Genomic DNA, 13,029 nt, shown 5'->3' with positions numbered 1-13,029 from the left:
TTGTTGAATCTGCTATATTGTCGAAGCATTTGAAATACATGCCAGAGAAACGACTTAAAGATGCAGAACTTCCAATAGTTTTATTTTGGAAAACTTAATCTAGTACTTTGAAAGTGTGTATACTAACCATGGAGGTACGAAGTAAGTGACATGCTAACAGTGCACAATTATTCTTTATAAGTTGCCGTGAGTTTTATTGTCCTCACAATACACCATTCAAATCATCTTGGAATTTAATAGAATATTTGACCATATTGTTTCAAATATTGTGTGTTATAATCACATTTGATTCAGTACTTCAATTGTAAATTAGTCTTCTAGATAATTTGTGTAACGATAAATTTGGATTGAAAATCTTGTTTTTTTGTTGTCAAAAATGAACTGATGATCTGAACACTGTCGCGAATTATCTTGAATTTTATCATTCTACATGTAGCAACTGGGTATTTTATCGCTACTGATTTCGGATTTTCCCTCACTTGTATTCAAGTAACATTTAAATTACCACCTTGCATTTAGTTTTAATTACCCATTTTCGAGTTGGTCTCTTGCAACACCATCATATAATAATCGGGTTTACCGTGCTTGGCGTTTCCGCCAGATCATATGTCATTTGTTCTATTTCTTTCACTATTTGTTACTACTGATACTGTTACGTCCGAATGATTCTGGCATCTCGCCAGCCCACTTTCGAAAATTTTTATTCAATATAATTTTTTATACTTTCATTTCACGCCGGAATGTTTATATAGACTTGAAGGATGCTTAAATTTTTTTGTACACACTTTGCATTCAAAGATTTTGGAGACACTGTGCACATACATATGCTTTTCAATCTTGAATGTGATCTGAACAATTTTGCTCATATTTTACATTTATTAACTATAGAACGGTGTGGACCAACATTTGAATTCGCACATCTAAGGGTTGCTTAAACATTTTTGCACACACTCCTCCGTATGAGTGCCATTTGACTTTACTTGAGTCACTAAATTTCTTCCCACATATTTTGCATTCATTGTTCCTTAAACCAATGTGTACACGAAAATGAATTTGCACATCGTAAGGTCGCTTGAATGTTTTAACAAACTGTCCACGATGATGCCTTTTGAGACTGCTTTTTCAACTATACATTTTGATTTTACATTCTTTCTGATCGGTATGGATTTTCGAATGTCTGTTGCGGTTGCTTCTACTGCTAAACGTTTTTCCACATGCCTCACACGCATACGACTTTTCTTTCGAATGAGTTCTCAAATGGAATTTCAAACTATCGGCAGTGGTAATTTTCTTTTCGCATATTCTTTGTCACCAACATGAATTAACATGTGCTCTTTCAGATGTCCCATAGTTGTCAGTATTTTACCACATAGTCACATGAATGGTACTTTCTGTTCTCCAAAGGAATGAGTATATCTGTTTTCATGCCACCTTGAAATGAAAATTGTTTGTCACATATTTCAGAATTATGTGGTTTTTCTTTTAGATGAATGTGAGAAACAATTTGTTTATCAAGGTTTTCGTAAACATTACATTCTTAACTTCTTTTTGCAAAAAGTCTTTTGAGGACGTCAAATGGTACCATTGCATATTATTTATTATCTGATCTGTCAATGTAGCATGATTTCAGCCTGAATTGCCTGTTCCAGAATGTTCAAATTATTTTCTGAAGGTGCTTTCTTCAAGACCAGCTGTGGCCTTTCCACTTCGTACCAGTATTAATGTACAAAACATGGCACATGGCGGGAATAAAGTAACCAAGGCTAACATTTTCCTGTCTTAGTACTTTACAAGCTCGACCCAATCTCAGATAATAAAATAAAATAGGAAATTCGTGCCGATTGAAACTCAGCAAGCATTTTCCCTGTTACTGCGTTGTTGTGACGCAACAATGTGAAATCCAATACTTTGCCGCCAAACTGTGAAATATCAAAAGACAATGTTATGCTGAATACTAGGGGTTTGAGTTTATTCACTCGAGTATTTAACAGAAAAAAGGTTAAATTATATAAAGTAAATTTTGTGTGAAACATCCGGTGACAGAAAGGGCATCTGCTGGCATGTTATATTCAACTTCCAATTCAAGTGAAAGCGGAACAAATATTTCGGTCTCAAATTCCCACATGATAGATGGTGAAATTTTGTATCTGAAATGAAATAAAAATATGACACATCTCATACTAGCATTATCACTATTTTAACACCCTCAATGAATGTAGAACAAATTTCAATGAGGACAATCAATGATTAAAGAATCACTAAGTTTCATTATTCAAATTTTGAAACAATGGAACTATGTGGACCGTCAGTCTCACGAGTATTGTGGATCTACTGGTCTATTATAGTTTTGTACCTCCAGTGGGCGTAACATTACATATTTGGGACCTCCTGAAGTATGCAAGATGTCCTGAAATCAGGTTGTGTACCCGGTTAGGGTTCAGGTTATGCGACATCTTGGTGCGCATACTTCAGGACTATCCATATTTCTGCATATGTCAACCCTAAGTCATCTAAAAATTACGTCACTGCTCTTTAAACCAGTGGTACTCCCAAACTGTGGTACGCGTACCAGAAGGTCTACTCGGTGCAAAGCGAGTATGTTATGTTTTTTATTCCACCAAAGGAATTTCTTTGTTGAGATCTTGAAGCTGTGTCGTCGTGGTGATTGGGGAGGTACGCCCGTGGGGAGGAACGTTTTTCTTAACAAACTTGTGGCGTCATAGTGTATAGCTCAGATGCGAGCACAAGTTCAACCTTAGAGCTAGAGTGCTCCCGTCGAGGAGGTTATCAAGCCTAAAACTTTTTATCAAAATGGTAAATTTTGTTAAAACGTCAGCTCAAAATATTTAGCTGATTTATGAACATCAACGACGAAACACAAAGATTTTATTTATAGCTTAGCATGATCTCCTTTTCCTCAACACTGACTTCTCGCACTACTCCTTAGCTGCTAATTCCCCATTCTACGCGGGAGTGCGAGCAAGGATTTTTATCCCTGGCGATACTAAGTCGAACAAAACGAAACTGACGTTTTGAGCTCATACATGACTTTCAATGTGCTACGAGCAAATGTATGCCACGCATCGTCCAGTGCTAGTGGATAATAAACAAACGCATTCAAAGCAGAAAATACATTAACTTTGTAGTTATTGTACACGTGAGTGAACCTATGGAACGTAGTGGACATAATCATCGTTTTGTTCATATGTTGTATCGTTTTGAAGGCTTTTCTCTCTGATTACTGGGCCAATTGCTTTGAAATTTTCAGTGAGTAAAGATTATATTTTTTGCTAAAGGGCTATCACTTTTATTTTTTGCTATGACGCCATCAAAATTTTCCACTATGAGGCGCTACGTGTCCATATATTTGAGCATAACTCTCTTGTTCTTGTTGATATTCTTCTCCTTAGTCACGATGAAATCGCTTTTCTCTTTGAATACTGGACCAATGGACCTTTCCCCGAGCATCGACTTCCTTGTTTACTTCGTGACATTGGCCAATCAGCAAGATGCAAAAAGTGACTTTTCTCACTCAGACAGATTTTCAAGCATGGTTGTAAACATTACCTCGTTTTCGCGTTTTTGAATTCTATTCGTTAGTTTTCAGTTGTGTTTCGGAAACTTAAATATAAATCAGATATTTCAATTATCGCTCTGTCTTCCTAGGAATTTTAATTAAATTGCAGTCGTGCCTGTTAACATTATACCATTCATTAATAGAAAGTCATATACGATGTTGTATAAACACTTGGATGCATCGTCAAAAAGGTATTACAGCAAAAATTCAAAGTGTCTGTAATCAGTTCTTGAGAATGACTTTTGATAAGGGTCGGAGAGATAGTGTTGTGGATTTGTTCAAAAATGAAAAACTACTACGTGTTGAAGATTTACTAACACTAGAGATTTGCACATCGATGTTTTTATCCTCTACTGGTCAACTCTCTAGTTGCTTTAATCGCGTATTCGCGAATAATAATACCCGAAATAGCAGAAGTCACGACAGATTTTTTGTTCCGTATGTTAGAACATCAATAGCACAAGAATCAATAACATTCTTTGGACCTAAAGTATGGAACCCATTGCCTAATAGTATTAGAAGCTCGAAAACGACGTCCGAATTTAGATCCAAGCTTAAGAGACAATTATTGGAATTCTATTAGATTTAGTGAGTTAAGGACATCCTACTTTTCAGACATTGTTTTTTAGATACAAATGGAACATAGAAGATGAGAAAAGAACTACAGAGATGAAAAATACCCCCAATCGATTAACAATGTCATCATGCAACAAACCTCCATTGATCGGAAAACAGGTTCCGAGACCCCCACGGATCTATTGTCTCTCTTTCCTGCATAGTTTTATTGTTTATTTACTTCCTTCGCTGGATCGTCAATTATGCAAGATAGATCATTCAATAAAAATTTATAATTATCATGCTGAGACATGGCGACAATAAATTTCACACAATAGCGCTTATGAAAGTGGCCGCATTTTATGCCAGACTCTCTATTGTCCCCATATCTTTGGTCCAGTGCAAACTATAATTAACAACTCGAGTTTGAACAAGGGTTTTTTCCATTTATCTTTTACGAATTTTTTCTCGTGTCGTGGCCCCATCCAACGTTGGTTTCTGGCAAGTTTATATCCCGAACAAATCTTTACGTGTTTCGTGAGACAAATCAAAGCACGCTATGACCGCTTACGGAGTGATACCCGGTACGCGAGCGCTGTATAAAACCTCGAAATGGTACGTGGATGGGAAAAGATTTGGAAACACTGCTTTAGTTAAAACTATACGAACTGTCATCCAAGACGCGCAGGCGATGATCCGAAATGAGAGAGATCGCTACCGTTAGTTTATTATCGTCGGCGCAGATGCCATTTAGGGCGGTCGTAGTATACTTTCGAAAGCTTATAAGACGTGATTGTGACGTCGTAGTGACGTAATTTTATTTTTGAATGGCGTAGTCAGGGCGTATCACGGGGTTAGGATTGACATGTGTAAAACTGGGTATTTCACGCCGGGTCTGGTATAGTTTAGTACCACATGTACTTCTAGTTGACCTGGCTCAACAATTTTTGCATATGTCAATCCTAACCCCCACCTGACTACGTCACCGAAAAATTACGTCATTTCGACGTCACAGTGGCGTAATAGGGCCCACCGCACAGACAATCACCCGACATCGAGCAACCAATTTCTCTCGTTTTCTCGTCACACCGATCACTATAGGAGAGAGATCGCCGGCTTTAGCAAGTTCGTTGTCGGCGGCGCAGATGTCATTTCGAGCGGTCGTAATTATACTTTGGCAATCCCTATGACGTGATGGTGAAGTCGTAGTGACGTAATTTTTGGATGGCATAGTCAGGTGGGCGTTAGGAATAGCATATGCAAAATTCGTTATGCTACGCCCACCGGAAGTACTTGTGGTACTAAACTAGACCCTTCACGCCCACTAAAAGTACTTTAGGTACGAAACTACATGAGACCCAGTAGACTATTTCATATGGAATTAGATCGAGCTTGCAAAGCATTAAAATAAGTAAATATTAGCGTTGGTTACCTTTTTTCTCGCCATGTGTCTGGTTTTGTACATAAATATTGGTACGTGGTGGAAAGTCTACAGTTAGTTTTGGAGACAGTACCTCCAGAAAATAATTTTACACATTCTGGAACAGGCATTTCAGGATGAAATCATGCTATATTGACTAATCAGTTAGGTAAATATTATGCAATGGCCCCTTTTTGAGCTAGTTGCCGTAAACCGCATGAATGTGGAATATTCAAGAAAAAATTTTCTGTTTTAAGTGGCTTGAAAATACATCTACTCATTCATTCGGAAAACAGAAAGTACCATACATGTGAAATATGTGGGAAAAAAATTGACAAGTATGAGAAATCTGAAAGAACACATGTTAAGTCATATTGGTGTCAAATTACATATATGTGAAATATGCGAAAAGAAACTTACTACTGCTGGTGGTTTGAAAGTGCACTTGAGAACTCATTCGAAAGAAAAGCCGTATGCGTGTGAGACATGTGGAAAAACGTTTAGTCGTAGCAGTAACCACAACAGACATTCGAAAAACCATACTGAAAAGAGAGGATATAAATGTGAAATTTGTTCGAAAATATTTAGTTGGAAAAGCAGTCTTAAATTGCATATGGGAACCCACATCGGTGACAAGAGGTATCAGTGTGAAATATATGGAAAATACTTGACTGGAACTCATAGTTTAAATCGTCATCAAGTTGTTCATAGTGCAGAAAGAAATCATAATTTTCCATTGTGTGACAAATCATTTAAGCGTGCAGACGATGTGGATAAACATTTGCGTGTGCACACTAGCTAGAGGAACATTGAATGCAAAATATGCGGGAAAAATTTAACAGCTCATATAACGAGAAAAGGCACATGATAGTTCATATTACGAAGGGAAAATTTTTGAAATGCGGAGTGTGCGCAAAAATGTTCAAACAACCCTCACATGTACCGGTCCACACTGGCCCAAAAGTTCATAAATGTGAAATATGTACAAAATCGTTTAGATTAGAACAATTTCATGTTTAAAAAAGCATGTGTATGTGCACAGCATCTCCAAAAACTTTAAATGTGAAGTGTGTGCGAAAAGATACAAGCACCCTGCGAGTCTATATAGACATTCACTCCTTCATACTGACGTAAAACGAAAAGAATAAAGACTTCTACATTCTTTAGAAATGCCCTTATCTGTACTGGCCAATGTGGGACGTGTATCCGCTTCACAAGTGTCGCGAAGAAGGCTCTGTATGTTTTATGTGCATTACTGTTTTTGATTTCGACCGTGTAACTGTTTTAAGATTTGATTGTACATTTTTGTAATTCAAACAATTTGGCATAACAAATACTTTGGGTGCTTTTTGGCCTGAGAAGAGTCAGATTTAGGTTCAACTCTGCTAATACGTTACTGGAACAAAAGACAGAACCCCTATAACGACCCAAATAACTATCGCTGTTATGATAACAATCCTGATTTTAACAAATGCAATTCCACGCACTATTAGCGACTTTTTCAGTCTACAAAAATTTCATGATAGTACACGTCATTCACATCTCAGAATTTGAATAACAATCAGTTGAGGATCATAAGATAATCTTAGAGCAGTAATCGGAAAATTGTATCCTACTGCGCACACTCGTCACAAACAAGTCTTGAATGATGCATAGAAAAAAAAAATTGTCCGCATAAGCACTTCGGAATACTCGAATCTTGACGCCAACTTTTCTATGTTTCTTAGGATAGGATAGGATTTACATATTTATCCCGGGGGAGAGGAAAGCCGATACGACGGCTTATCCATATGGCGAACCACGGCCTCTCGTCCGGTTACCATTCCAAGTCGGGTTTGGGATTAGATTTACTGTATTGTTTGTTTTCGGAAGCAAGGACTTGGTGTGGAGGAAGCCGTAACCGACCAGCGGTTACGTGAACCACCCAACGACGGCGAGGAGTCCAGCAATCCTCTCGCACATAACCATCCCTGCATGGGATTCGAACCTGCGAACCCACGCAGAGTAGTTAGAGGTGCGGTGGCGAGCGTATTCCTAACGCTTAGCCCGTTGAGCCACACCGCCGCGCCTTGGGCACAATTTTTGTTTTAATGCAATAAGATAGAGGGCCAAATTGTGACAAATGACTTGACACCATATTACAGTCATCGAGGATGGGTGATAATAATTTTAAGAAGAGCTCTGATCAAAAAAATATCTTTTGCTGAGAATTTTATATTTCACTGAAATTTAAATACGCATCGATTTCGTATTCAATTGTGTACACTTACTTCCGATTTCCAATTTTTGCCCAAAACTGAGCTCAAGTTTAGTAGTAAATCATGGATAATTCATTGTAGATATTTAGGTTAGAATCAAAAAGTCGTAACAACAACTTAATTGATATTTCCAATTGTAGAAAGCATCTTGAAACGCTTTCCTACAGACGTGCACAAAGCGCGACATTGGTTGCAATACAACGAGTTTTTGATAGTCAAATTTCAGAGGACCTCTTAGCTCTCTCGACGATCGAACCCAGCTAAAGAAACTCTGCCTTGGTTATATTAACTCTGACTTGGACTTCGGGTAAGATATGGTGCCGCTGGCGTATCTTCAAAAATTTACCAAACACTACGAATTCACCAATATTTGATAAAATGGCCTTACGTTTAAAGCGTTAGAACGGTTCCAATACAATATACTGGATGTAATAAGTCCGCAATGACAAACTGAAAATATTCAAAATTTTGCAGACTCTGTCATACAAAGCATAGTTTGACGTAAAATGCTCGAATAGGAGTCACATATAGTCAGTGCCAGCGACACTGTTTCATTTATTCGCGGAAAGATGTTAGAAATTAAATCAGGCTTTCGAGTGAGAGTTGGAGCTTGGTGATCAATTCCAAGAAGTAAAATTTCTATTCGCACAATTTATTGTTGTTCAAGCTTGACTATACGCTACCTCATTATCCGCTATTATTATGGAGCACGCTCTCTCCTTTGTCATTAGGTTTCGTGTCTTCGAGCACTTTTTACTCGAGTCAATTTTGATTTGATCCAACAGCGCTTATATCAAACAGAATTGGCCGCTTTCCCTAATCAGATAAAACTAATACAATTTTAAACCTCAAATAATACTACAATCCCTTAGGCTTAAAGACTTGGAAGCTGAGATAACAATTAGATAGCATGAAAATTTCCGATACTGTTTATCTATTGATAAATTGTTTTACGACGATAATTAGAATGCGTTTGTTTCAATTAACTTGCGTTAACGTTCGAGCCTATATACCTCGCATCACTATATATACTCGGTCTCCAATCATCGTTATTATAAACTCTATACGGTCTTGGCAATAGTTCAGTTATTAAGAAACTGAAGTGGATAAATTACCGATAAAGAATCTGAATATAATGTTCACGATTTCATTGCGATTTCATAATTTTATTGCAAGAGTATTTATTCACGTCATCTACAACCGCGCATTCTGCCACAGGAATCTATTATTTTATCGACATTTTCGAGAAGTTTTGCGTCGAACGCTTGGAAATAATATTATTTTTCAGTTACTTAGATTTTAGAATACACCCTCTGAGGAAACACTCGTTAATTGTTATAACTATCAGTACGGGTTACGCAAAAATAACCACCTTTCCTTGCATCTGTAGAAGTGCATTTAACGCCAGGATGCTGTAGCAAGAATGGTTCGCGGGTCTTGCTGCACATTATCACCGGTCAGACAAAAATGCCAGGGGTCGAGAGTTAAACTATACAGCCTTAAGACAATTTGTTTTGCTTCAAATAATAACTTTATAATGTTTTTTTAAATTATCAAAAGATATATTAAAGAATTCAAATTTTACGATCATGGAAATTATTTTTTTCATAATTGATTTGATATATATTTTAACAGATTTCGACACTCAATTCATATACATATATTTAACCGCGATAAACTAAGTTTGATACTAATAAGACAATACACAGTTATCACCAGCATGGATCGAGATCAGCATAAAGAAAATACACACAATTTTGCACTTGATTCGAATACCGACATGCCGGATAAAGCAATAAAGTTTGATTGCGAAATATGTGGGAAACAATTCAAAACAGAAGCCACAAGAAAAGCTCATTTAAAGGCTCACACTGCGAAGAAGAACTTCCAATGCAATATTTGTAAAAAGAGTTTTCAATATCGATGTTACTTGAGAAACCATATGATAATACACACAACAGAAAAGTCGCATAAATGTCATATATGTGAGAGACAATTTGCCCGAGTCAGTTGCTTGAAAAAACATCTACTCAATCACTCAGGTACAATAAAAGAGAAAGTGTTTGGTTGTGACGTCTGTGGCAAGAAATTCGCAACGAACGCGCATCTGAACGATCATACGTTGATGCACATTGGTGTTAAAATGCATCAATGTGAAATTTGCGATAAAAAATTTACTCTTGCTGGAAGTCTCAAAGTACATTTGAGAATGCATTCAAAAGAAAAGCCATATGAATGTGAAACATGTGGGCAGAGATTCAGTAATGCCAGTAATCGAAACAGACATGTAGTGACACGGCACACAGGTGAAAGAAAACATAAATGTGCAATATGCTCAAAAGGATTTGCCTCTAAAAGCAAGCTCGAGTTACATTTACGTACTCACATAAATGACGAGAGATATAAGTGTGAGATATGCGCTAAGTACTGTATAGATACTTACAACTTGAAACGTCATATGCTATCTCATTCTACAGAGAAGAAATACAAGTGTGAAGTGTGCGACAAAGCATTTAAAAGGCCCGGAGATGTTCAAATGCACTTGCATGTTCACGCAGATGTGAAGAACTTTAAATGTAAAATATGTGGAAAAAGTTTTAGGGCTTCGGGGCAACTGAAAAGACACTTGTTTACCCATACGGAGGAAAGAAATTGTAAATGCGAATTGTGCGGAAAAGCATTCAAGCAGCCGTCAGACTTAAAAACGCACATGATTGTCCATACCGACGCAAAAAATTATGAATGTGAACAATGTGAGAAAAAGTTCAAGTATCATTCAAGTCTTGCTAACCATTTACTCGTTCACACTGCGGAAAAAAGGGTGATTAAAAGCTAAAACCTCAAAAGCCTTGTTGAACACTAACACTATATTTTTATAGCGTTTGGTCTGGACAAAGCCGGACTTTTTCTAAGATAAACATAATTTAGTTATTCTCGGGAAAGTCTTAACTTACATTCATATTGATGACAACAGTGATCTTAAAACTTTACGTTAAAACATGTATTTTTATGTAATGTCATTTTTAACGTTCAAAACATTTATGGAATCGAATGTGTGATACTACCTACTAAGTCCGCGAACACGTTTTTTACTTATGGAAATTTTATAGCCAGTGTTTCTAAATTAAAATTATGTAAGTTAGGTTCGAAATTAGTAATTGTTCTGTCATTTATTGCACACTGAACGGATCTATGGATTATTTTGTTATTATGTTGTTGTTAGTTCTTCGTATTGTTATTAATGTTGTAAATAAATATTCGATTTTCCCTAAAACTGAAATAAGTGCTCCCAAGTTTTCAGTGGTTAAAAATTATTCGCTAAAAGGCTTTTATTCATTCTAAAATAAGTTTTGTGGTATTTGTTTTCCACTTTGAAGTTTTATGCGGTGACGTCATCAAAATTGAAAGTCAACATTACTTTTGCTTTTGAAATAATTCACGGATACGCCCGATATGACATACCGCAGACATTTATAGTATATTTGGTACATTTCTCTAATTTGGAATTGTGGCGGCTATATTGGTCATTTAACTTTCGTGAACTCCATCTATATTCGCATCGTACTCTTGTCATACAAGTAGATGTGATATAGAGAAACAAGTAGAGGTATAGAGGAAAAGAATGTCGCTTAACTAAAACAGATCCAGATCGTCGTGCAACCAACATTATACATAAAAACAAAATTCAACGAAAAAACGTAGTGTTTTAATTGCACTTGGCGAGGGATCGCGAGAAAACCATCAAGTCAGCGAACCCCATTTTCAACAGCAGATGACGTCAAACAATTACGAAGGTATATTAGCATAAAAAAATAAAACACAGTTTGGGAACTAAAATTATGTCAATAAAAATAATGCGCGAAAACGCTTCGATGCGTTGATGAGATTTAGGGAGCTTGCTTTAGCATTTGTTGTAAAGCGGCAACAGTTAAATTTCGTAAAGAGCTTATGTCGGTATACTATCTTCTTGCGTTTCCCAAACGTTTTTGGCCACGGAACACTTACATTTTTTATCTCGCCTCGCGGAACACCAAAAATGGAAAGGTAAAACTGATAAAGAAAAACGGTGTAATGTAACGGTTCCCAATGGGTTCGTCGTGGTGAGTTGCCAAATGCGCCGCGAAAACTAACAGAATTGTGTTCAACATACCTAAAATATGATTGAATATTTTACATATTTCATTTGTTATAAATGTTTTACTGTTTCTTAATTTGAGTGCTGTGTATGTGAATCAACAACTTCATTTTACCTTTCTATGTCGTTTACTTTTCATTACGTAGTGTTTGCCTCTAATCTTATGTCTAATGGAGGTAGAAGTACTTGCGACTTGCAGTTGCATATCTGCTGAATCGAGTTTAGCGAACATGAGTAATTTTTTCAGCATTTTAAAGTAAAACCAGGCAGAGATGGTGGAAGAAAAGTTGACCTTTATTATTTAGATTAGACCAACTTGTTCGCCTATAGCAAAACCAAAAGGATTGCTACAAACTTGATAATGAACTAAACAGTCAAAGGCCGACGGTCAACGAAAATGCCACTACCCTACCTTAGTTAGTCCGCTTTAGGCCTAAACGTAAAAAAACGGCTTTGAAGCGCTTGAATTGTTGAGATATGATAAGCGGAGAAAGAAAAAAAACACCACAACTGAAAGATTCCTCATTTTCATCGTTTCTGTCGGTTAGCGACAGTCGTAGCACTCGTAGGTGAATTCTTTCTCGTAACTCTTACTTCGAAATTAATGTTAATAAATTTGATCTTGCGTTTTAATGCGCCGTAATTTTAATTAATGAAAATGATTGTGTGGGGATTTTGAAGAGAATGTCCTAAACTAGCGTATAACAGTATTTTTATGACTATTATTGAATTGCAGTCAACAATAACACTTTCTTATTTTCCGCGGATTCGACAGTCGCTGTTGCTGGTTTTCAAATGTCGAAGAATAAATATTTTTCTATGATATATCTTTTAGATATATTCATTCGATACTGCCACGGTTGGCAATCGTTATCAATATTACAATTATCACAGAGATGAACATCAGTATCAGCGCCGACTAAAAAAGATAACATCTCCTAAAGACGAATAAAAGTCTGGCCTGTTCATTGTGATTATGCTGATCTGCAGAATATTATCTTCTATCGCGAAATCGTGATATGCTAATCGTGAAACGACTCTGTCGCTATTAAGTAAAAGGTAGAAATTTCAGATCAAAAAAGTT

General features: G+C 36.6%; 1 protein-coding gene across 1 annotated transcript; it reads left to right on the top strand.

The window, feature by feature from the left end:
* Positions 1-8,981: 8,981 nt before the first annotated feature.
* LOC120340317 (uncharacterized) lies at positions 8,982-12,065 on the top strand. Its single transcript, XM_039408552.2, has one exon. It carries the CDS (start codon positions 9,531-9,533, stop codon positions 10,644-10,646), a length of 1,116 nt encoding a protein of 371 aa, XP_039264486.2. The 5' UTR covers positions 8,982-9,530; the 3' UTR covers positions 10,647-12,065.
* The last annotated feature ends 964 nt before the right edge of the window (positions 12,066-13,029 follow it).

Source organism: Styela clava, chromosome 14, assembly GCF_964204865.1.
Source record: "Styela clava chromosome 14, kaStyClav1.hap1.2, whole genome shotgun sequence".
Classification (NCBI taxonomy): domain Eukaryota; kingdom Metazoa; phylum Chordata; class Ascidiacea; order Stolidobranchia; family Styelidae; genus Styela; species Styela clava.
This window is presented reverse-complemented; position numbering and strand designations above follow the sequence as displayed.